General features: G+C 48.4%; 1 protein-coding gene across 4 annotated transcripts in view; it reads right to left on the reverse strand.

Moving 5' to 3' along the window:
* The window catches only part of TTLL11 (tubulin tyrosine ligase like 11), a 244,872-nt gene that overhangs the window by 11,773 nt on the left and 207,859 nt on the right, over window positions 1-25,240 (reverse strand). For all 4 annotated transcript variants that reach the window (XM_072777781.1, XM_072777780.1, XM_072777783.1 and 1 more), the window contains one exon: window positions 24,498-24,604. In XM_072777781.1, coding sequence (XP_072633882.1) covers window positions 24,498-24,604 — 107 coding nt within the window. The remainder of the gene's footprint in view (window positions 1-24,497; window positions 24,605-25,240) is intronic.

Genomic DNA, 25,240 nt, shown 5'->3' on the forward strand with positions numbered 1-25,240 from the left:
GGCAGGAGAGTGGCCCTAGATTTACAGGGTCTTCTTATATCCTTCTTTCCACTTTTCTCTATCTCCCAAATGAGATAATGCATGTTCATTGTTGATATTAGAAAAAAAATATATATATACATGTTATATAAAAAGTGCCTGCAATCCAGCCTCCAAGGTCTGGAGGTCTGTAACGCTCTCCTTGGCTCACCCCAGGTGAAGTTAATTGCCTTATCTCGGGACTTCCCCTTGTTCTGTGCTTGTATTGAGACAAATCCATGGGTATGAGGCTGTCTCCCCAGTGGGACTGTGTCCTCCTGGAGGCAGGGACAGTGCCCCAGGCTTCTCCACATCCCTACTGCCCAGTACAGCCTGGAACACGCAGGCTCTGATGAAGATCCGTTTAATCCACTTGAATGGGCTGTGAAGTCTTCAGCAATCTTGTGATGCATCTTCCAGCGGAGGACAGCAGGATAAGCCAAGGGGCAAAGGGAATGACAACCTATGAAAACTCTTCTCTTAGACAAGGTGCAGGCTCATGAAACCAAGATGGTCCAGACCAGAGGCTCAAGAGGTTCAGAGAACCCCGAAGAACTTGTGGAAACACCGGCTTCGGGCTCCAGCCCTGGAGTTCCTGATTCCTGAAGTTCTGTGGATTTGCACTTCTACCACGGTCCCAGGTGCTTGTGAGGCCACTGGTCCAGGGACCCCACCTTGAGAAATCATCCTTCCTCCTCTTCCTTCTCCCCACTGCCGAGTCCAGTCTGTACCTACTTCATTCTCTCCACAAAAGGACCTGCCCCTGAACTTTTGAGAAGCTCGTCTTTGGGCTAAAAATGTCTGCATTTTAAGACAATCTGATGGAGTTATTTTTAAATTGAATGATGGAGCTGAAAAGCCATGAAATTGTTCTGGCTTTGCATTTAGTCCTCTCTTGGTTTCTGAGAAACCGCGTATCCCGTTTCTCCCAGCTGTATCGCTGACTGCTAAGTGGGCCAGAACTCCATTGCCCTCTGCAAGGCCCTGCCCATTTCTGGCTGTACCAAGGAACATGAGCCTGGAAAGGTTCACAGGCCAGGCCACAGAGGGCCCTGGAGACCATGGTCAGAGCCTGGGTTCCGTGCCGAGGAAGATGGGAGGCCACTAAGGAGACATGAAGTGGCTGGATCAGTGCGGCTGCTGTGCTGAGACCAGGAGGAAGGGGTACATGTGAAGAGACAGCAAGGAGGTCCCTTAGTAGCTACTGCACTGGTCCAGGTGAGGGCTGCTGGCAGCGTGGACCAGGGTGGGAATGACGGAGGTGGGGAGGATGATGAGATTCTGCCCAGAGTGTGAGGGCAGTAGCAACAGATCTATGATCCGCTGATGGGTTGGATGTGGATGTGAGGGCAAGTCAGGAGCCTCATGAAGGAGGGCCTCTAACACCAGGGGGAGGACTTCTCCTCAAGACCTGTGGTTTTCTTTTTCTTTTTTCTTTTTTTTTTTAAGACCTGTGGTTTTCAAACGTGTTACGCATGAAATGGCCTGGAGACCTTGCCAGAAATGCAGGTTCCTGTCCCCATCTCCGGGAGGTTCTGTTCGTGGGCCACGAGGTCCTTGAAATGACAATTGTAACATCAGCGTTGGTGATCCTGCACCCGTGCGTGAGCAGGAAACTTTGGAATGAAGACTCGATCTTGGCCATCTCCTTAAAGGCTCTCGAGGCGGCAGTGGAGTAAAGAAGTGAAGAGGATGGTCTCTGTGAAGCCTAGTGCTGGGCGAGCCCTGCTGTGGGCAGTCATGGACCAGGGGGGATGCCCAGAACAAGCTCCTCCGCTGAAATCCCACTGTTCACCCCTCCTCAGGATCTTTGTCTGCTTGGACTGCCATAGCAAGCATACCACAGCCTAGGGCCTTTAACAACACAGATTTTTCTCATAGTTTTGGAGGCTGAAAGTCCTAGATCCAGCTGCAGGCAGGGTTGAATTCTGGTGGGAGCTCTCTTTCCGGCCTGCAGACGCCTGCCTGCTCTCTAGTCCTCATGGGGCATAGAGAGAGCGAGCCAGCCCTCTGGTGTCTCTTCTTATAAGGACACCAGTCTCTTTGGATCATGGCCCTGTCCTTATGACCTCATTTAGGCTCGGTTACTTCCTTAGATGCTCCATCTCCAAATGCAGTCACGTTGGGGATTAGGGTTTTAACAATTCTATAGCTTCCTGGCTTGTCGGTTCTGCTACAGCTCACCCAGCCCTCGGAGACACTCTCCTACCAGCACCCAAGTCTTTGAGGTCACCGGAGCCATTGAGGAGAAATAGAAGAAACCTTCCCTCTCTCCCCTGCTCTCCTGCCAGCTACCTGAACGCCACTCCCACCCCAGCTCTCACTTGGAGTTGGAGGCATCTCTTTGGTAACGTTGCTGTGGTGACCTGTGACAGTAACAAACAACATTAGTTAATAAGTATGGAGCCCTTACATGGGCCAGGCCCTGAACTAAAGGCTTCACATGCATTGTTTAACTTAATCTCACAGAAGCCCTACACAGCAGGTGGCAGGATCAGTCCCATCTTACACTCAGGAGACTTGCCAAAGTCACATAGCTGGATGGTAGGAGACCATAGGAACCGTTCTTGAGACTTCTTTACTCCATAGCTGCTTCACAAGCCTTTAAAGCGATGGCCAAGTCAGAATGTTTCTTTGGGTTATTGAAAAGAAAGACACGAAGGAAGGTATAACACCCGCCTGATGGCGAACGAGGTCCCATCCACTCTGCAGGATGTCTGTAAGGAGGCGGAGAGCCGCGAGTCCCTGCAAATAGGCTTAGCCCACCTGCCGCCCATCCCTGAAGATAAGCTGTTGAATATTTTTTGAGACTTTTATTTGGTTGATGGATGTCGCTGGAGAAAGCAGCCTTTGAAACATTCCGGATGTTGCCATATGCACGTCTCTCACCTGAGACTGTCACTTGAACGTGGGGATGCAGCCCCTGACAGACCATGGCCTCATTCTATCAGTCAATGGGCCACAGACTCCTTGTGGCCTCAGGAGTCCTTCTGGTCCCCACCCCTGGGGAGGGATCCTTGCACACAGGACTTAGTGACATCTCCAATGATCCCATCATCAATTCCGGGGCTCAAGGACCAAAACAGCCTAACACTTGGCCAATTCACAAAGCATATCCGTTTTCTCGTCTGGTTCTCCAGGTGAGGCTCAGAAGAGGCCGCTATGACAAGCGTGAGGAGTGCAGACCCACAGAGGCCATGCGGTTTGTCCAGTTTACAGGTTACAGGACACATTTGCATATTTGGATATAATTAAATCCAAATCATTGTGGACAGCCAGGGGATATTATCCCAGACTGAATAGGAGATATTTTTTTCCTCTTAAAAATACCTGAGCTTTGGGCAGCCCGGGTGGCTCAGTGGTTTAACGCCTGCCTCCAGCCCAGGGCCTGATTCTGGAGACCCGAGATCGAGTCCCACGTCGGGCTCCCTGCATGGAGCCTGCTTCTCCCTCTGCCTGTGCCTCTGTCTTTCTCTCTCTCTCTCTCTCTCTCTCTGTGTCTCTCATGAATTAAAAACAAAACAAAAACAAAACAAAAACAAAACACCTGAGCTTCCATGCTCAGCAAAGCACTTCAAGGTATTGGTGTGCTATGACCCACCTAGAAGACATGTTTCTGTCTCATAGTGAAATCCTAAATGTGTAAGTATGCAGGCTTTCTGTTTGGAATCGTTGGTAGGAAATAAAGCTAAATGATCTTGACTAGAATTAGCTTAGTGATTCTTTTCTGTGCAGTTGAATGTTTCCCACAAGGGTTGCCTGTGAAACCTGTACCAGCTCCAAGGTGGTTAATCACCAGAACCTTCCTTCCTTTCTTAGGGAGTCTGGCAGCCTGGCTCCATCGGCTGCTCCCAAACACGAGTGTGGTCTCTCTGGGCCAGGGCTGGGGTCTCAAAGGACTCCGTTTCAAGAGATGGAACCAGGGCATTTCCCATGAGACGGTACCAGGCTCATGGGACAGTGATGGCGGGAGGTCACACGCGCTGGTTTGGGTCCAGCTCTGCCATAAACTAGTGGCCTTGTCTTTAGCAAGTGGTTTCACCTCTCCAGGTCTCTGCTTCTGTACCTGCAAAGTGAGGACATTACACCTCTCCCAGGTGGTTTTTATAAGACACTGCCCAGAGAAAGCCCAACATGGTGCTTAATAACAGCTGTTCGGAAGCCCCGGGCTAGCCCCCTCTTGGGTTTCTATGCCCTCACCACATATCCTGCAGTGCTATCATGGCTTTGGTTTCATTTGCTTCTTTTGTGGCTGACAGCTGATCGCTTGTCTCCACACTGGACTGTCATGAGGCAAAGGTGTCTTCACTTCTATCTTCAGCAACCACAGAGCAGATGCTCCACACTGGTTTGTAGAATAAAGAGCACATGGGCTGGGATGACAGGGAGGAAGAGTTGTGCAGGGCTTCAGGAGAGAATAGTCTCTGTCCCCGTGGGGCCTCGAACTAGTCTCCTCCCCCCTTTAGGCCTCAGTTTCTCCTTTTGCACACTGGGTGATTTCTTGAGACTCCAGAAGCATGGGCAGGGATGGTAACTTCTGAATGTTCAAAAAATGGTAGTGACTTATCGGGGGCACCGTGCCCACAGGAATTCACACTGTGTGTTCTTCCTGTGTGCTCATGTCATCTCACAGAAATCCCGAAACATCTTGCCACCTGCCCAAGGTCATACTCTGGGACAGTGCCCATGCTGGGGTTCCCACCACTGCTCTGCACTGTCTCACTCCAAATCAGATGGCAACTTCCAGAAGGCCCATCTTTTTAGAGAAGGAAGAGCCTCTTCACTCCCACCTCTTCCCACACAGTTCGAGAACAGAAGGGCACACACCCAGTCGTTGTATTTACCCATTACAGCGGTGACAAGTCACCATCACCTTTGTCGTTGTCTGGATGGAAAAATTAGTAAGTGTCAGGAATGAATCATAAAAAGACCTTGCAAGAAAATCATTATCGCCAGGAGCCTGTGACACCCGAATAACAAACAGAACCAAAGTCGAAAGCAGCTCCTTCATCATTTCGTTAGGCACGGGTCACACTGCTGAACAGCACAAAGTGGCCCAAGGTCCCCCTCCAGTCCCATCCAGCATCACCCGGTTCCATCACCACAGACACAAGCTTCTGAGTCACTGGCGGGGAAGATGGGCTACGGGACCTGTCGCCGCTTCCTGTAACTCCTTGGAGCAATTCCAGACATTTCTCATGGGATTAATGGCTGCAGCAGAACTTTCTGAGGTTCCACACTTATTCCTCAGCAAGTGGTTAAAACCTCTGGCATGGAAAGGATTTCAAAAATAACACAATCCAGGCCCTTACAGGACAATAACACTCAAAGTAATAAGAATTACTATGAGTAGGGCTTAGTATGCACCAGGCACTGTGGCGAACTCTTCAGGGGCACCTCTCATTTAATCCTCAAAACAAAATCTGGGCGGTGGATACATTTATAACCCTTGGGCTGTTCATCAGTGTTTAATGACATAGAAAAACTGCTTTTGTCTTGGGCTCTGTGTGTTAGCTGGGTGCCAGAGGCTTTTAGGGCACACAGAGGTACCCCAGAGGTATTTGGGCAGAGTTCCACAGCCCAGAGGTGGGGTGGGGATTCAAACCCAGGTGCTGTGAATCTGCCCTCTCAGCACACTAGCTGCATCAGGCTTGCTCGAGAGTCAAGGAGAGAGCCACAGGTTACACGGAGGAACGACCGGTTCTAGTATGGTCTGTTGGCCTGGAGGCCCCCCTGAGATCCCGAGCCATGGCTGCCCTCCCTGGCATTGCTAACAACGGGCATCTGGCCCCTACTTGGTCTTCTCCAGAGGCGGGGTGCTCATCACCTCCCCGGAGACCCCTTCCTATCATGTGTTCTCTGCCTCTGAGCTGAAATGTGCCAAGTCCCCTCCAGTCTGCCCTTTCATAGAGCAAATCTAACTCTTCGTCCCCATGGCAGCCTGGCTCTAGAGGGTTTGTGTGCCAGCATTCTGGGTGATTCAAGTCCACAGACACTGGCTGACACTCACCAGGTGGATACAGAGGTGTGTGAACCTTCCTTTGTTGGAGCAGAGGAGAAAGTGTGTGTGTGTGTAAGGGAGAGAGAGAGAGAGAGAGCTAGAGCGTGTATTGGGGAGTGGATAGGGTCAGAATGCAGAGGAAGCAGCAGAAAATTGCAGAAGAGTCCAGAAAGCCCGCAGACGCCTGTGGGAGGAGAGGTGGGTGGTCTGGAATTCAGGCCTGGTGCCCCCTAGATCAGCCGAATGGCCCACAGAGATGCTGTGTCCACCCCTCAGGGTGGGCCTCCATCCCCGCCCCCTCTACTGGAACTGCTCCTGCCAAAAGCCTGGCCACCTTCCTTCCCCTTCCCACTCCCTCTGCAGCATTGGTCAGTGGGGAAGCCTCCCTCCTTAAAGTGCATTCTCCTATTTTTCCGATGCCCCACTCTCTGGCTTTTCTCTGTATCTTTCTGGCAACTCCTGGTTCAGGGGCTCCAGTGCTCTACTGACTCCTCTTGTTCACGGAGCGTGGGGTCCTGCAGGTCTCTCTGCCTGGGCACTGACTAAGACAGGTCTCTCTCTTCCCGTCATTCATTCCCTAGGCTTTAAATATCTTCTATGGATTGATGCTCCAATCCCTCGCCCCGGCCAGACCCCTTTTCTGCCACCAGGGTATCTCATTAGCATCTCAAAGAGCCTGTGACAAATGGAACTCTGGTTTCCCCCCTCCATCCTGCTTTACCTTAAATCGTACCCATTTCAATAAATACTATCGCCACCCACCACACTGTTCAAGCCAGAAATTGGAGAGCCATTTTCGAGACTTCTCTCCCACCGCCCCCCTCCCTCTCTACCATCGCCAACCACCCCCCAAGGCTCCCCTGCCCTCCCAGCAACCTCCTTACTGGTCGCCCTGTTTCTGGCACTGCCCCTTCCAACACAGCCTTCAGAGCAACATCCACTTCCTTAACCTGTTAGGAGCCACAGCAAGATCTAGCACCTCCTGCCTGCCTCTGTAGCAACCCCCCCACACCGCTGACACCCCCCCCCCCCGCCTTCCAGAACCCCCCTCTCTGCTTGTGTGCCTCTCCCCTCACTGCCAGCTTTTGTTCCCCAGACCTTCCTGCACACTCTCCCGCCTCAGGGCTTTTGTCACTAACCGTTCCCTCTGCTGGAACATTCTTTCCCTCAGTCTTCACACCCTTGGCCCTTAAGACATCAGCGACGGTGCTCTGACAGGCTCCCTGAACCACCTCCTAGTGTAAATTAGGTCTCTGCCATTCTCCCTGAAACTTAGTTATCTCGTTGAGCTCATCACATGTAAATACAGGCTTATTTCTGTGTTTTTATGTTTCCTCTCTATCTGCCTCTGCTGCCAGATTGTCAGAGGCATGAGACCTGGGTGTCCTAAGGGTCACTGCACATGCGGTCTCTCACATTAGTAGATGGACTGAATGAAATATCTAGACATAATACACGGCACACAGTAGGTGTTGGGGGAATGTCAACTGTCTCCTCTCCCACTGGTCGGCTCATCCACAGCCACAAGCACCCACACAGGCCTGTGTTCAAGTTCAGGGTCTATTATGGGCTGGCAGGTGAACTTGGATCATTCCTTTCACTTCTGGGAGCCTCAGCTTCTACCCACCCTACCCTGCTCTTGTAAAGTTTCAATGAGAAAATACAGATGGAAGGGGCCTGATGTGTGTCGGACACATGAGGACACCCCAAAATTTGAGCTTCTTTACTTATTGTCTCTTGGTGATCAGAGGGGCCAGGCCCAGCAGTCTGGTGCCCTGGAGGGCAGTCTCAGGCTCTCCATCCACTGTAGTTTTGTTTTTGTTTTTAAAAAAGGGCCATCTGGGGGAAGACCGGCCACTCTGTCCCTGCTGAAGGCAGCCTTTTCCCTGTGCTCCATGCCTGCCTCCCGCTAACTGGCTGTAATGTCTGGAATTCACAGAACACCAGAGTCTGGAGCCTTGGGGGTGGGGGTGCCCATTCTCCCCAGGAGGATGGAGCCTGGGTCTCAAGGAGAGACCCCTCTGAGGAGATCTGAGGAGCCAGCCCGTCACTGAGAACGGTGATGGGAGGCAGATCAGTGTCAAAAACAAGATCAAGAAGTGGGTTTCAGCTTGACTCACATTAAGAATGTCACTTTAGAGCACAAATGAGAGAGAAGAGAAATGCTCTTTTATGCGGGAGTTTATTTTTATCACTTTGTCAGAGAGAAACCGCAGCCCCGAGGGCACTGGAGCTGCACAGAATTACCCAAAACATTAACATGCAAATTGCCTTCTTTAGAGAAGGTAATTTTATTAGTGCTTGAAATGTTTCTGTCACTGAACTGCTCAGGAGCAGTGCTGTCTGGGGGCCAGTTGGGGCCACCACAAATGGAGGATTGGGGGAGTCCTGAACTTGGTAGGGGTTCTACTACCTCCTATATTCAGGATCACACCTGGGCCATGCTCCAGTTTTACAGCTGGTTACCGTAGGTGCACCTGGTGTAGACAGCAAGTGACTTGTTCAAGATCACACAACATCAGTGGCAGGAAGAAGCAGGGCTGAGGTCGCGTGTCCTGTGTCTAGGTAACCAGGTGAGCCACAGGGAATCATGAGGGCCGTAGAAGTGGCCACTCTGAGAATGAGGAGCAGTGACGTTCCATCCACCGGTTTGTTCTTTCATTTATTCACTTACTCATCTTTTCGATTAGCTTTCACTGGGCTAAGCCCTGGGCCCCAGCTGTGAGTCATGCATGGGCTCAGGATCCACTGGGGACAGGTGGAGAGGGATACAGACATCCGCAAACACGATCAAGCGAGGTGAAGCCTACTGGCAGGAGCAGAGGCACGAACGGAAGCATGTTTTTCTGTCTCAGAGTAGCCCATGCAGCGGCTCCCTGGAGTGTGGGAGGAGAGTGGAGCTGGAATGAGGGGCTGGGGTTGCAGGGGACGGTGAGGAGGCTGGCCAGGCCAATCTCAAAGGCTAAAGGGCTCAGATTCTATCTTCGGGTGGCAAGCAGTCCCCACGGGGCTGGTTAAGGACAGAACTGCATTCCCCTGGGGCTTCAGGAGGAAGAGGCTTTCCCCAGCCCCAGAGTGCCAAAATGACAGAAGGTTCTATGAGGCTGCGCTTACATAAGGCTTCCTCCTCCTTTCACAGACGTGATCAGTGGGGAAGTGTGGGCAGAGACACCCACCTGCCACCAAGAAGAAAGCACTTCAGTCATGTAAGGTCTCACTCAACAGTTCAGGTACACACAGTTTCTCACCCTGTGTGTATTGGCAGCTGCATCATCTGAGCATGATGGGGCATGGGGACCTGCTCCCCCACCCCTGGGCCCAGTAGCTGTCTTTTAGGGAAGCCAAAGGGAAAATGTGGCTATTTCAAGTAAGCAGAGAGCAATAGTGGAGATCCTGAATCAGCATACTCCATCTCAGGCTTTCTTCACCGTGATACTTTCCAGATTTGGGGCCAAAAAATTCTTTGTTGTGGGGAAATCTGTCCTATATATTGCAGAATGTTAAGAACAATGTTGACCTCTGCCCACTGGATGCCAAAGCAACTTCCCTTCTTCCCTAGTTGTGACAACCAAAAATGTCTCCAGATATGACCAAATGTCTTCAGGGGCAGGAGGGGAGATACAAAACCAACCCCTGCTTTGAGAACCACTGGTCTACCTAGATCTCAGGGTACACTTATGAAGGCTGACACACCTGACCACTAGAAGTCCCAAGTCTCCCAGTAAGATGCAGGGTACACCCCATGGGCATGATGTCTGCCCCTTCCCTCCCCCATACGGCAAAGGATGGGTGGAGTGTAGGTTTTATCACATGCTGTGTATTGGCTATCTCAAAATAAATGGGTAATTTAATTCCTAGACAGATCTAGGAAAAGGAGCAAGGTAGGAAGTAGGAGGAGGGAGGAAGGAGGTAGGAAGCCGCTGGATGGCAGGTGGTTCTTCCATTATTACCAGGGTCTTAGGGTCACTTGGATTCAGGGTCTCATGTGTAAAGCAAAGGTGTTGGAATAGGTGATTTCCCAGGCATTTCATATTTTATTCATTTATTATTATTATTTTTAAGATTTTATTTATTTATTCATGAGAGACACAGACACACAGATTGAGAGAGGCAGAGACACAGTCAGAGAGAGAAGCAGGCTCCATGCAGGGAGCCCGACATGGGGCTTGATTCCAAGACTCCAGGGACATGTCCTGGGCCGAAGGGAGGTGCTCAACCGCTGAGCCCCCCAAGCGTCCCCACTTCAGGTTTTAAACACTAGGATTCTATGGCAGTAAACACACATTGGAGGATGCTACTAGTGAATACTGAAGTTGGCCATGTATGAGAGATATGGACTCTGGGCTGGATAAGGCTCTATCGTGGCTAACTCGGCCATTTTATTGGCTACAGAGAGACTGGTCAGGTGGATCATGAGACTCATTTCACTCTCTTGATTTCACCAAGAATTCCATAGAAAATCTCTGAAAAAGCCTATATAGTAAATATTTCTGGAATGCTTAGAATTGATAGCTTCTCAAAGACCATTAGAATTGGAAGACAAAGAATTTTGGCTCTGCCACCCACTAGCTGGGTGACCTGGGCACATTACCTAACCTTTCTGAGCCTCAGATCTCTTCTCTGAAACCTTGAGTAGAAATATAAACTGTCCAGGTTGACATGAGCAGTGTAAAATGCATATAGAGGACTTCCAGCTTCAGTACTACATGTAAAGAACTTGGAAGTCATCACTTCAGTCCTCACCACAGGAAAAAAGAGAATCAGACTGAAAGCCGATGATTTCCCTTACATCCATCAGAGAATTGAGTTCACAGGGCAGAGTGCCACCCTGAAAACTGGACAGACAAGTGAAAACAGAAAATCATAACCAGGGTTAGTTTACCAGCAGCAGTGGCTGCTGGAGCCAGTTACTGGTAAGAATGCTTCATTGGTGATTGAGGATTTGCCAGAGGCCGAGTATGGAGGAGATTGAGAGTTAGAACACTCCTGGAGCCCAGTTTTAAGGGTCCTCCACATTTTTGTGGGTTTTACCTCCAGAATCCCTTGGTTCTCAAGACGGTGACTGGAGAAAAATCCCATGTACCTCAGGCAGGGGTGTAGGCATGGAAGTAATCTTTTTGAAACCTGTTCTGAGTGTTCTCCATAACAAAAGACCACCTTCCAGGAAGACTAGTTTACCAGAAGTTTATCTGAGCTGAGAGGGAAGGGCAATTAAACTCCAGCCTTTTTGGCCTTCCTATATCACATAAAGGCAGAAAAAAAGGGCTAAGAGACACTTCTGAATGTCACAGTCAGGGGAATCAAGGCCACTAAGAAATTGAGATTTAATCACAAGATTAGCAAATGCTGTCTCTCTTCAGCACCTTAGCACCACATCAAAAGGGCTCCAATGTAACAGAAGTGGATAACAATTGACAGCTCCAAGACAAAGACTGTTGAAGAAGGAGTTTTTAGGAAAGCCCAAGGACAACAGGGGGAGAAAATGAAACCAATGAAACTGAAGCCTCTGGCACCTCCAGCCCTGGCAAATATTAAATAAAGCCCAGCACCTAATCAGGTTAATATAAAACCTCACACTGAAAACCTGATTACCTCAGTTCCTACTGTTTGGTCTACCATGTCTGGCTTTCAACAAGACATGCTAAAAGACAAGAAAAAAAACTTGTCTGTAGAGACAAAGCAAGCATCACAAGTGGACTCAGTTATGATACAATGTTGCAATGGAGAATTAAAAATATTGATGATTAGTATGTTAAGGGCTCTAATGGAGGAAATTGGCAATACTCTATAACAGATGGGCAATGTAAGGAGAGAGATGGAAACTCTAAGAAAGCATCGAAAGAAATAGAAATAAAAACACCATAACTGAAGTGAAGAATGTCCCCAATGGACTCATCTGTAGACTAAACATGGCCAAAGAAAGAATCAGTGAGCCTGAAGACATGTCAATCAAAATGTCACAAACTAAAATGCAAAGGGAAAGAATAAAGAAAAGGAGAATGTCCAGGAACAGTGTCTTTGGATGACATAAAAGAAATGGATACGTTACTTGAAACATACAATTTACCAGGACTGAATCATAATGAAATAGAATTTCTGAGCAGACCAAGTATCAGTAAGGGGATTGGATCTGTCATCAAAAACCTCCCAACAACCGAACTCTAGGACCAGATGGCTTCACTGGTGAATTCTACCAAACATGTAAAGAAGAATTCATAGCAATAATTGTTTTAAATGTGAATGGTTTAAATATGTCAATTAAAAGACAGAGATTGTTAGAGTAGATAAAAAACAAAATCCAACTGTATGTTGTCTACAAGAAATCCTCTTTGAACATAAAGACATAGATAAAAAGGGAAGGGATAGATAACAATATATCACTACCCAAAGTAAGTTGGAGTAGGTAAATTAACTCAGACGAAGCAGGCTGCAGAACAAAGAAACTTAGCAGGGATAAAGGTGGGCATTATATGATGATGAAGGGGTCAATTCTCCAAGAAGTCAGAATGATCCTTAACATGTATGTAGCTAAAAACAGAGTGTCAAAATATGTGAGGTAAAACAGATAGAATTGCAAGGGAAAATAGACAAATCTGCTATTAAGTTGGAGATTTTAACACCCCTCTCTCAGTAATTGACAGATTCAGCAGGCAGAAAATTGGTAAGGATATAGTTGAATTGAACAGTACCATCAATCAACTGGATCTAATTGACATGTACAAAATACTTCATCTTACGAGAGTAGAATACACATTCTTTTCAGGTCACGTGGAACATTCACCGTAACAGACTACTAATTGGTAATTAACAATTACTAATATCAGAAATGAAAGAGGGATGATCACTACTGATCCTATGGACATTAAAAGGATAATAAAAGAGGGGTGCCCAGGTGGCTCAGTCAGTTAAGTGTCCAACTCTTAATTTCGGCTCAGCTTATGATCCCAGGATTGTGAGAATGAGCCCCATGTTGGGCTCTACACTGCACTGTAAAAAAGGTGTGGAGCCTGATTAAATTCTCCTTCTGTCTCTGTCCCTCTTTCTCTCCCTCCCTCTCTCTAAAAAAAAAGAAAAGGATAATAAAGGAATATTATTAATAATTCTCTGCCTACAAATTTGGTAACTTAGATGAAGTGGACCAATTCCTTGAGAAACACAATTTACCATAATTCACACAAAGAGAAACAGATAATCTAGATAGGATTATCTCTATTAAAGAAATTGAATCAATAACTAATCATCTTTCAAATTCAAAAAAGAAAACCATAGGCTCTGTTGATTTCACCGGTAAATTCTATCAAACATTTAAGAAAGAAATTATACCAATTCTCTTCCATCTCTTCCAGAATATAAAAGCAGAGGGAACACATTCTAACTCATTTTATGGGGCCAGCATTAGTTGAATAACAGATAATGACATTATTAGAAAGAAAAACCATAGACCAATAGTTCTCAAGAACATGGATGCAAAAATTCTCAACAAAATTTTACCAAATGGAATTTAATAATGTATAAAAATAATTATACACCATTACCAATGGGGTTTATCCCAGGTGTGCAAATCTACTTTAATACCCAATAAACAATTGATATAATCTATTGCATCAATAAGCTAAAGAAGAAACTCATATTATCATATTGATAGATGCAGGAAAACCATTTGACAAAATCAAATACCCATTCATGATTTTTATTTATTTTTATTCTTTTTAAAGATTATTTATTTATTCATAGAGACAGAGAGAGAGAGAGAGAGAGAGAGGCAGAGACACAGGCAGAGGGAGAAGCAGGCTCCATGCAGGAAACCCGACGTGGGACTCGATCCAGGATCTCCAGGATCACGCCCTAGGCTGCAGGCGGCGCTAAACGGCTGCACCACGGGGGCTGCCCCCCATTCATGATTTTTTAAATAAACCCTCTAAATAGATTATTTTCACTTGATAAAGAATATCTATTAAAAAAAAACCCTACAGTTAACATCATACTTAGTGGTGAGAAACTAGATGCTTTCCCCCTAAGCCTGGGAACAAGGCAAGGATGTTCCCTCTCATCAGTCCTTTTCAACGTTTTGGTTAATACAGTAAGACAAAAAAAAAAAAAAAAAAAAGAAAAGGTATATAAACTCAACACATTACAAATTAAGATACCAGCAAGTTATTTTGTGGATATCAACCAAGTGAATCTAAAATTAATATGGGGGGTGGGGCACCTGGGTAGCTCAGTTGGTTAAGCATCCAACTCAATTTTGGATCAGGTCATGATCTCGGGGTCCAGGGACCAAGCCCCATGTTGGGCTCTGCACCCAGTAGAGAGTCTGCTTGGGGATTCTCTCCTCCCTCTGTCCCTCCTGAGTTAGGGACAAACAGGGCTTGGCAGGGCTAGGTAGGGGGCCATGGAATCAGGCTCACAGAATCCCAAAAATGCCAAGGTACAAGTAAATCAGAGATAAGTAAACCAGAGATAAGAGAGCAAGCCAGACCACCCTGCCCTAGGTGTGGGTGGGGAGGGTGTCTTTTTTACGACAGTCATCTGTGACCAACAAAGAATAATCAGAGCCCAACGAAGCAGTAAGGCATTAAAGATGTTATCACTAGTCTTTACTCAATGGTGACATCAATAGATAATGTTAAAAGGATTTAGGTTCCCTGGTTGGCTTCCAATAAAAGACCAACCCTACAAACCCTCAGTGGTAACCCAGTTGGGACCCCTCTCACTTCTGAGAGCTTCCTCTCTATTCTCACTTAATAAACTTCTATCCCCTTCTATCTCATTTGTCTGAGAGATGCATTCTTTGACTCTGTGAGACAAGCACCAAGCTCTCCCGTATCACTCACACCCTCTCTAAAATAAAGAGAGATGAGATGAGGGAGGGCACAGAAGGAGAGAGAGTCTCAAAGCCTCTGCACTGAGTATGCAGCCTGATGTGGGGTTCCATCTCATGATCCTGAGATCACAACCTGAGCTGAAACCAAGAGTCAGACACTAGCTGGCTGTGCCACCCAGACGACCCAGTAAATAAATCTTGAAAAACATAAAATAAAATTTATATGGGAAGACAAAAGGCCGGAATAGGCAACACAATACTGAAGTTCTAGAAGAACCAAGCCAGAAGACTAGCGCTAGCCAAATTCAATACTTACTATAACGCTATATTAATCAAAACCACATAGCATTAGCAAAAGAACATATAATAGATCAATGGAACAGAATAGAGTCCAGAAATAGACTCACACAAGTATAATCAACTAATCTTTGATACAGAAGCAATGGCCATTCAGTGGAGAAAAACTAGTCTTTTCAACAAATGGTACTGGAATTAGACATCCATATAAAAAAAACAAAATCTAGACCAGACTTTATACCTTTCACAAAAAAAAGTAATTTAAAATAAATCATAGACCTAAACGTAAAATGAAAAACTATAAAACTTCTAGAAGATAACATAGGAGAAAATCTAGGGGGCCTTGGATTTGGATATGCATTTTGAGATACAACACCTTTTGGCAAGGTCCATGAAAGTAAAAAAAATGATGTTAGGCTTTAAGAAAATTAAGGACTGACCTATGAAAGACACTGTTATGAAAATGAAAAGATAAGCCATATTCTTGGAGAAAACCCTTACAAAAGACATATTTGATGAAGGACTTGTATCCAAAATACACAAAGAACTCTTAAAACTCAACAGTAAGGAAAAAGGCAACCCAATAGCCCAATTAAAATACAGGCAAAAGATCTGAACAGACATCTCACCAAAGAAGATACACAGCAAACAAACAAATGAAAAGATACTCAAGGGTTCCCAGGTGGCGCAGCGGTTTGGCACCTGCCTTTGGCTCAGGGCATGATCCTGGAGACCCGGGATCGAGTCCCACATCGGGCTCCCTGCATGGAGCCTGCTTCTCCCTCTGCCGGCCCCCCCGCCTCATGAATAAATAAACAAAATATTAAAAAAAAAAAAAAAGAAAAGATACTCAACATCATATGTCTTTAAGGAAGTGCAAATGAAAACAGTGAAATAGGGCAGCCGCGGTGGCTCAGCAGTTTGGTGCCTGCCTTCAGCCCAAGGCCTGATCCTGGAGACCTGGGATCGAGTCCCACGTCAGGCTCCTGCATGGAGCCTGCTTCTCCCTCTGCCTGTGTCTCTGCCTCTCTCTCTGTGTGTCTCTCATGAATGAATAAAAAATAATAAAAATAGTAAAAACGTCTGCTTTAGAAAAAAGAAAAGAAAAAAAGAAAACAGTGAAATACCACTATTCTCCTATTACAATGGCTAAATCCAAAACCTGACAATAGAATGCTGATAAAGTCATGGAGAAACGGGAAATCTCATTAATTGCTGGTGGAAACACTGAAAATGTACAGCCACTTTGAAAGGTTGGCAGTTTCTTACAAAGCTAAACATGGTCTTACTATATGACTGAGCAATCACATTCCTAGGTATTTGCCCAAAGCATTGAAAACTGTCCGCACCAAGCCTGCACACAAATGTTTGTGACAGCCTTATTCATAATTGCCAAAATTTGGAAGCAACCAAGATATTCTTCAATGGGTGAATGGATTGATAATCCAGGTATATCTTTTCAGTGGACTATTACTCAGAAATATAAAAGAGCTGAGAGATCAAGTCACAAAAAGACATGGAAGACCCTTAAATGCACATTGCTAAGCGAAAGAACCCAGTCAGGAAATGCAGCCACACACAGTACAATTCCAACCATATGACATTCAGGAAAATGCAGTTATGGAGACAGTAAAAAGGTTGCCAGGGGTTCAGGGTGAGCGAGGATGAATAGATAGGGCACTGGGGATTTTTAGGGTAGTGAGACTCTTCTGTATGGTCCTATAAAGCTGGGGAAATTACATTGTGCGCTTATCAAAACGCATGGAATGCACAACACAGCATCAGCTTTAATGTAAACTATGGACCTTAATAATGTATTAATATTTATTCACTAACGAATATACAGCGTGTAATACAAGATAGAGCGGACAATGTGAGGGAGATATATGGGAATTCTTGGTACTATCTGCTCAATTTTTCTGTAAGTTTTTTGTACTATCTGGGCACCGTTGGAGGTGGCCCCTCATCCAGCTAGTCCTCATTTCCTCAACTCTATGTAGCAGAGCAGTGGGGAGGTTCCAGTGTCATATATGTGACAGTAACATGTATATGAACATTTATAGGACTCCCCTGGCAGGAGGAGGGGCAGGTGAGGGATGCCTGGGAGAGGAGTCCCCTACCCTAGATGGGTCTGTCGTGGCTAAGACCAGGGACCAGACCGTTGTCTTACAACACAGCTCTGCCCGACACTTAGTGATGCCTCAGTCACCGAATCATGGTCTTGGGCCTGGGGACATTCTGGGATTGGCAGGGTCCTTCCATCTCTGTGTGGTTGTGGCTGTTGTCGCTTCCCAGGCAGCACAAGGCAGAGGCTCAGGACAGGTTCCTGCTCTGCCCCCGGAATCCCTCTCTACCCAAGCCTTGGTTTCCTCCTCTGAGAACGGGGTCATGCGAATAAGACCCAGCTCACCAGCAGTGTGAGCATTCAGTGCACAGATGGACTGGGAGAGTGCTTTGAGATCTGTAAAGCTCACAAACATCAGGAACCTCCCCAGTGCTTAAAGCAAACAAACAAAGGGCTCAGTTTGAGCCAGGCATGTACTTCCTCACTAAGCCTTTACAACGACACAAGGTAGATGGCATTAGCTCCATTTTAAAGGAAACTAAGGCCCCTAGAGCTGAAGTGCCCCCTCTAAAGGGCTGCCAGCCAAGAGGTACTGGGCAGGAGGGAGGAGTGTGGGGGATTCAGCTGTGCCCACCCGCCCCAACGAACTCCATCCTGCTTGGCTGAGCCTGTGAGATCCCCAGTGGTAAGCAGCAGGTACAAGCCAGAGGTGGGGGGAGGCTGCCTAAAGTATCACTCGGCCTTTCCCTTTCTGTGTCTTCTGTGGGTGGGGATGGTCAGGCCAGCTCAATGGACAGAGATCCTGTTCCCTTCCCGCTGGAGGTGACAGTGGAGGGGATAATGAACAGGTGCCTCTGACACAGGGGCTCCTGGTGGCCCTCACACAGGAAGAAGTAATTCCAGAACACACAGCCCATGAGGTGGCAGGTCCCGAGCATCTGTGTGAGGGAGAGGGCAAGCTGGTGTTTCTGTCGGCTCACTTGCTTTTATTAAGGCTAATTCTGATGCCGACTATTTTGTAAGTGTGTAGGGCACACATGCGGAGAGGCCCATCTGACTTTGAGATAATCTCAAGGCTGAAGAGTGTCACTTGTGCCAGACACGTTACAGGAGGCACTGCATGAGACCTGCCTGGTTATCGGCGGCCTCCCATATTGCAGAGGGAGGGGGCCAACCATGTATATGTATAAGCGAGGCCTCGCTAAACATTCCAAGTAAAGATACTTTTAAATATTTCAGTACATCGTTAACCAAATACATTTTAGTTGGGGCTCATTCCAGCTGATGAAAGTATGGGAGGCAGCTGATTTGCATAAGTCGACTGAGGAAATTTGGTGAGAGACAGATTCAGACACCCACAGGCGCTGCAGATCATCAGGGTCTGATCCTAGCTCGTTCGACACGTTGGCGGGGCACCTACTACGTGCCAGGTGCAGCGCTCGGCTTAACAGGGGTTAGTCTAGCTTAAGGGGCAGATGCCACACTCACTCCACAGCGTCTACCTGGCTGGCTATGGTTAGTGTTGCTAAGGAGCAGGGCTGGATGCTCTTGAAGCTGATGGGGAGAGGGTCCTTGAGGAGATGGCCTGGTCAGGGGTATGCAAGGGGGAGGGTTTCCAGCAGAGGCAAGGGGCCAGGTGGAGGACCTCCAAGGTGGTGCCTACCCTGGCTGGAGAGAGTGAGTAGGGAGCTAGTGAGGGGAGGGGTGGCTGCAGAGGAGGGGTCCAGTCTTCGAGGCTCTCCTTCCCTCAGATGCTCCACGCCGACACTGGAGTCTTAGACCAGCAGCTATAGGCAGCGGCTGGTGGGCTCTGCATGGAAATGTGGTGCACAGGGAGGGCTGGAAGCCACCACAGCCACTTCTCTAGTGAGCACCCACTAGGGTGAGAGCAGGTATGTGAAGGGATGGCCGGAGCCCTTCTTCAGAGACTACAGCAGGTGCAGAGGGAGACTGGCCTGGGCTTCCAGACTCGGAGACCCTGAGAATGGCAGCGCTGCATTTCCCACCACGGGCCTCCAGCCCTCCTTGGGCTCGCAGCACTCACCCCGCTTTCCCTCTTCCCAGCCACACCAGTCTTCAGTCTGGGGCAGGAATATGGAGACGCAGTCTTGGAGGGAAAGAGGAGGTGGGCCTGCACCGCACGGGGCACCGAGGGAAAGTGTGTTGGCACCACATATGTGCCATTCCCCTCCCTCTGTCTGGTCCCAGCACCTACAGGGCAACGGGCAGGAGCAGGTGCGGAGAAGCATTTCCTGAGACGGGAGCACAGCAGGAGCCACGTGTGTGAGGGCAGCAGAGCAGCCCCTTCCTGAGCAGCGCCCGTGGCAGACCCCACTCTGAGCACTTCCTGTGCTCCGTCTCACCTCGTCCAGGGCAATTGCTCACGAGGTGGGCACCATGATTATCTCCACTTTGCAGATGATGAACACGAGGCTCAGAGGGAGTTACGTAGCTTGCAGGGGTGACACTGCTAGCAAGTCACGGAGCCTGGACTCGAGGCCAGATTTGTTCGATCCCAGAGCCTGTGGCTTTGGTTGTACCGCCAGTCAGTCTAACAGCCCCAGGAAGGGGAGCATGTACGTAGCTCAGGCATTCTTCAGGCAGCAGAAGACGTGTTTCTTATTTCGGTTAAAGAGCCTGCAGGATGTGTCAGACATTGAACGATGCCACTCCTAGATTTCCCTCTGTAAGCGAGTATGTGTGCGTGTGCTTGACTGAGTGCAGAGCAGGGGTGGGAAACACTCTTCAATCCATGTTTTCTTGCTTTGCAATCATGTTTCCATTGATTACTGGGAGGGACCCCAGATGTCGGCTGTGTGTGAGATGGATGAGAGGTCCAGGTGCTGGGCTCCAGTGTCCCCTTTGCCTGTGAAACGCTTGCCTCTCATAGATGACGCAGTAATACTATCTTTTATTGCCTAATTTTGATGATGTCCTCGTCTCTAGCACGGAGAAATGAAATTCCACTCTGGGAAGAGTTGGGAGCAAAGTCTCAATGATAAGGAGGTGCTTGTGAGTGCAATTTATATGAAATGACTGCATCTTCACTGACAAATGGGTTTCTTCATTTGATTCTGGGCAACAACAGGGCTCCCTGACCTCAGTTTTTGCTAAGAAGACCCTCATTTAGATTTCTGTTCTGCTAGAGATTCTAGAATTGCAAATTGGAATCTTTATTTATTTATTTATTTATGTATTTTGATGCCTATTACTTTGGCCAGCCAGCGAGTGTGGGATTGCATTTTACTAAATTCCATCAAGCTCCTAAGTAGTCATTGATATTCTAAAGAGGAAGACAAGACTATCTAGGGACTGATGAGCACAGGATCCAGCTGAGGGTTCTGTGGGGGAGAAGAGGTGGGGAATTGTCTGGTGTCAGGGGAAAGCCATGTGCCGGATGTGGGTTATTGTCAAGTCATAGCTTTTGTTTTGGGTGGTGAGTTCGTGGACGCTTATTACATTATTAAAAGTTGTTAATTCGGGATCCCTGGGTGGCGCAGCAGTTTGGCGCCTGCCTTTGGCCCAGGGCGCGGTCCTGGATATCTGGGATCGAATCCCAGGTCGGGCTCCCGGTGCATGGAGCCTGCTTCTCCCTCTGCCTGTGTCTCTGCCTCTCTCTCTCTCACTGTGTGCCTATCATAAATAAATAAAAGTTTAAAAAAAAAAGTTGTTAATTCAAAAAGCTGCCTAAATAAGAGCAGGTTGTGCATGGATTGGGATGGAAGGCTCTTACGAACCAAGGATTATGATTAATCCAATTCTAATACATTTGAGCTCCAGAAAAAAAAATTTTTTTTGAAAACAAGTCTATTTAAAAGGATGGTCTGAGATTTAGATTTCATGATGTACATTCTTTTCTTAAAAAAATATTAGTTTTGATTTTTTTCTCACTGATTTTTCTAAACGCCATTTTCCTTCTTCCATCGCAATATTGGGGTATGCGTGCAACCCCATGCAGGTTGCAGAAAGATTCATTAAGGTCTCAGGCATCAGGAATCTGGTTAGCCCCTTCGGTGGGTGCTGACATCTCATGAGGGCAGAAGGGAGGTCTTGGCTGGCTTCCCGAAAGGGGACCTTTTGAGGGCAGTGGGACATGGCCAGTGCTGGGTGTGGGGTGATGGTCTTAAACAAACAGGCTGGTGTTTTCTGCTGGATGTTAAGGAGAGGGGAAGGAGACCACCTCTACTGTAGGCCATGGCTCTCACACTCCAAACGCCCTACTTTGGGGATGCAGGACACTTTTTAATTGCTATTTGCTCATCAGACATTCACTGGATACTGAGTAAGATGCTATTGCATGCTTTGGGCCCTGGGCTAGCCTTCAGGGATGCAGAACTCAGAGAGTGGCTTTCCTGGGTGGCATATCATGCTAAGGCCTTTGTATATGTTCTTTTTCTTAACCTTCTCAGCACCCTTACTTTAATGCCCAGCACCCATGATCTGAACACCCCCCCACACACACACCTGCCACCCCCGAGTCTGTTATTTCCTTTCAGGAGCCATGGAAACAGGAATTAAAGCTATGAGGATGACGTCAGGGGATACAGGAACTCAGACTGGCAGCCAACCTCCCACTCCAGTTCCATCTTCCCCATAGGCCCTGTGCTCTATGAACTGAACTTTCGCCTCCCCTGGTCACTCACATGAGCACCGCTGCTTGGGGTGGCCCTGGATTGGGGACAGCATCCTGGGCCAGGAGGCAGGAGGCTTGACTTCCAATATGGGCGTGGCTACTCACTGGCTGTGGGATTTTAGACAAGCCACTTGCTCTTGGAACCTCAGGATCCTCATCTATAAAATGGGATACAGTGACCTACTTTGAAGGTCTGGTGTGAGAACTGGCGATGAGACAGGCCCATGGGAGGGAATCTCAAAGCCAGTCCCTGCTCACAGATGGATTACCGAGGTGTGGCAACAGGCCTGGGAGATCCCCGCCCTGGATCCGCCTGTCAGTAGGTGCTAAAAATGCTAAGTATCATTCTTATCTCTCTAGTGTGGTCAGCAGAACAGAGAGACCCGGGCAGACCCCAGAAAACCTCACCCACGCCTGCACTGTGGATAGCCCCTGTGGATTCCGCTTACAGACAGCAATTTAAGAGGCAAACAAAACGCGAACAGCTATTCAGAATTAACAATAGGCCAGATGGTGATGCTGGTCTGAAGCAATAAAACATGATAAGTAGCTTCCTGCCGCTACTCCTGATCAACTTCAATATTTAATAATTCCACCACCACCCCACCCCCTCTCCCGGTCCCCTCCGCGGGATCCTGCGAGGACTCCCTGCATCCAGCTCACAGGGCAAACTCTTCCTCACTTTCTGAGGGCGTCAGCAAAAAGTGCCCTGCTCAGCTGTCACGTGAGCGCCTCGGCCCTGGAGATGATAATTAACCTGCCGATTCCGCAGCGGCTCCATCTCAATCCCATCCCGGTTGCCAGGGAAGGCCGTGAGGGCCCTGCACCCCGCTCCCTCCCAGATGCGGTACAATTTGCCTTGTTGATTCAGTGAGCACTGATACCCCTGAGTTTTGCTTTTGAATTACAGAAAGGAGGGCTGTGGGGAGCTGGGTGGTTATCCCACTCCAGGACCGGCTAGGAGGATGCAGCACCCTAGAAGGGACACTGTGGCGGCCTGATGTTAGAGTCGTGTCCACCAGCTACCCTTCTGAGCCTTGGCCTCCTTCTCCCTGCAGTGGAGGCGGTGATTCTACCTGCCTGCAGAGCTCCAGGCAGGCCCGTGCATATCTGGTGCCCGCAGAGGGCTCATGCATAGGACTGGCTCAAATGCTGCCAGCTGTGGCATCTTTATTAAAAGGTGGTGATCCCTGTGGTCAGAAAGCTGTGGCCCAGGCCTGACCACGGGTGTGTGTGTTGGGGGGGTAGGATGTGACAGGGGGCACTCCACGCTCACACAGACCCCCCCCAGGAGGCTCCCCAGATGGCACCCACTAATAAGATTTGTCTCTTTGTCCTGCCAGCAAGGGCTGCAAGCATTTTCCTTTCCACTGCCACCGATACCTCAGCGCACCCCAGGGAGCAGGTACTGCTGGCCCCATTTACGGAACAAGAGTAAGTGGAGAAGAGAGGCAGCATGGTTCTTCAAGATGACACGGGTAGAAAGTGGGAGTCACTTGCATTCTGGATCTCCTAGCCTCTGATTTCTCGTGTCCTCTCCACAGAATCACAGGAGGAAGCTGTGCCCGGGGCACCCTGTCTGGCCTGTGTCATGTCCCTTTTGCAGGGAGGCGGCCGGGGGAGGGAAGCCCGGGTGCCAGGTCACCCGAGCTACAGTTTACCATCCATGAAATTCAAAAGCTGATACCCAGTGCACTGGTTCACGGGGACATTTAATGGAGGACTACGCATGAGAGCACGGTGTAATTTTGTGATGAGCTATACAAATGTCAGGTAGGGTTATTAGGCCTTTTTGGAAAAACACACTGTGCGAGGAAAGAGATCAGAAATGCATTCACCCTAAAGTGGATCCTTCTAATGGAATCCCTTACTGGCGCTCCTGTAATAGAGAGGATCAAGAGCACACTCTTTTGTGTGGCATTCAAGGCCTCGATGGCTCTTGCAACCCTATCTCTGCCCCTCCCCCTCCCCCTTCCTGCTCTAGCCACTCTAAGCTTCTTGGTGTTATCTGAGCCTCCCACTTGTGTTCATGTCTTGGCCAGACCGCACCTGCCAGGGGGGTCCGTACTGCCCTGTTCACTGGCTTAGTGCAGTCATCCCTCTCCAAGAAGGATGTTAGAGTTGATGTCCACCAGCTATCCTTCTGAGCCTTGGCCTTCCTCGACACGAGCTCCTCTGGTGGGCTCCCGATAACCTCTCTGTGCCCTGCTCCTTCCTAGCACACAGCACACCTTGCCAGCACTGGGCTCTCATCCACCTCCCTGCTCTACAGCGAGTTCCTTGAAGGTGAGAGTCAAGTGCTATTCACTCCCATTTACCCAGGGCCTGGCCCAGCCCACGCTAGTTAGTACCTATGTGCTGACGGACGAACGCATGAACCATTAAGTGGGTGTTTCCAGTACAAATGGAATCAAAGCCTTCAGCAAAGATAAGCGATTCTAATGGTGGAATTAGAATTTGGGTGAGCATAGCCTTGGTAGCTGAATCCAGAAGTGCTCCTGGATTCAAATTCCACTCAATCCTTCCAGCAGTGTCTAGAGTTGATGGGATAACCTTCTCTTGCCCCAAACTTGACCTTTAACAAGAAGGAGCCCAAAGGTATTGCCCACCCATCTGGACTCCCACTAGACATGGTGGAGGCCAGTCATCAGGAACCTACCTGAGTCCCGCTGGTCCAGGGTCATGGAGTTCCACCTCCTTGTGATGTCAATGTAGAGGATGTCCACAGCTGCCATGGACAAGCTGCTGCTGCTGAGCTTGCAGTTCCTGCCAAAGACCGTAGGGGACACATTACTGCTGGACAAAGCACCTCCTCTATCGGTTCACCTCCATGCCTTTGCCCAGGTTGTGTCCTCCCTTCCCACAGCTGGAACTAGTGAAGAGCACAAGGCGGGGGTCTTGAAGGGGAAGGCTGTCAATGTAGGCTAAGATTGGATCATGTGGGTTTCTGTCATCTGGCCCATTCTGAAGGGCTGGGAAGAGCAAGGGCTTGAAGATGGCACGTCTTGAGTTGAATCTGGCCCTGGTGAATCCACCTCCCCTTCCTGAGCCTCAGGCTCCTCCTTCATAAAGCAGTCACTGTGTTTCGGCCTGTTCTAACACAAGCCAACGGAGGTCTCTGCCTGCTCTGGGGGGGAGATGGAAATTCTACATTTCAAAAATATGCCTTTTGCGTGTCTTCACCTTCACATCCATTAGTCTTGAGGAGGAGAAAGAAAAGCTGGTCCTGGGTGCTGTGCTGTCTTACCAGTGTCTGGCGGCTGACCCATGCTCAGAGGACCCAATGGAAGCAGCATGTCACCGGTTCAGGCGAGAGACAACGCTGCCATCCAGAAGTGAGTCTCCACTGGAATGCTCACCAGATGAGGCCCTGCACCCAAACCTACAGACAGGGGCTTGAGC

The sequence above is a fragment of the Canis lupus genome, chromosome 16 (genome assembly GCF_048164855.1).
Source record: "Canis lupus baileyi chromosome 16, mCanLup2.hap1, whole genome shotgun sequence".
NCBI lineage: Eukaryota > Metazoa > Chordata > Mammalia > Carnivora > Canidae > Canis > Canis lupus.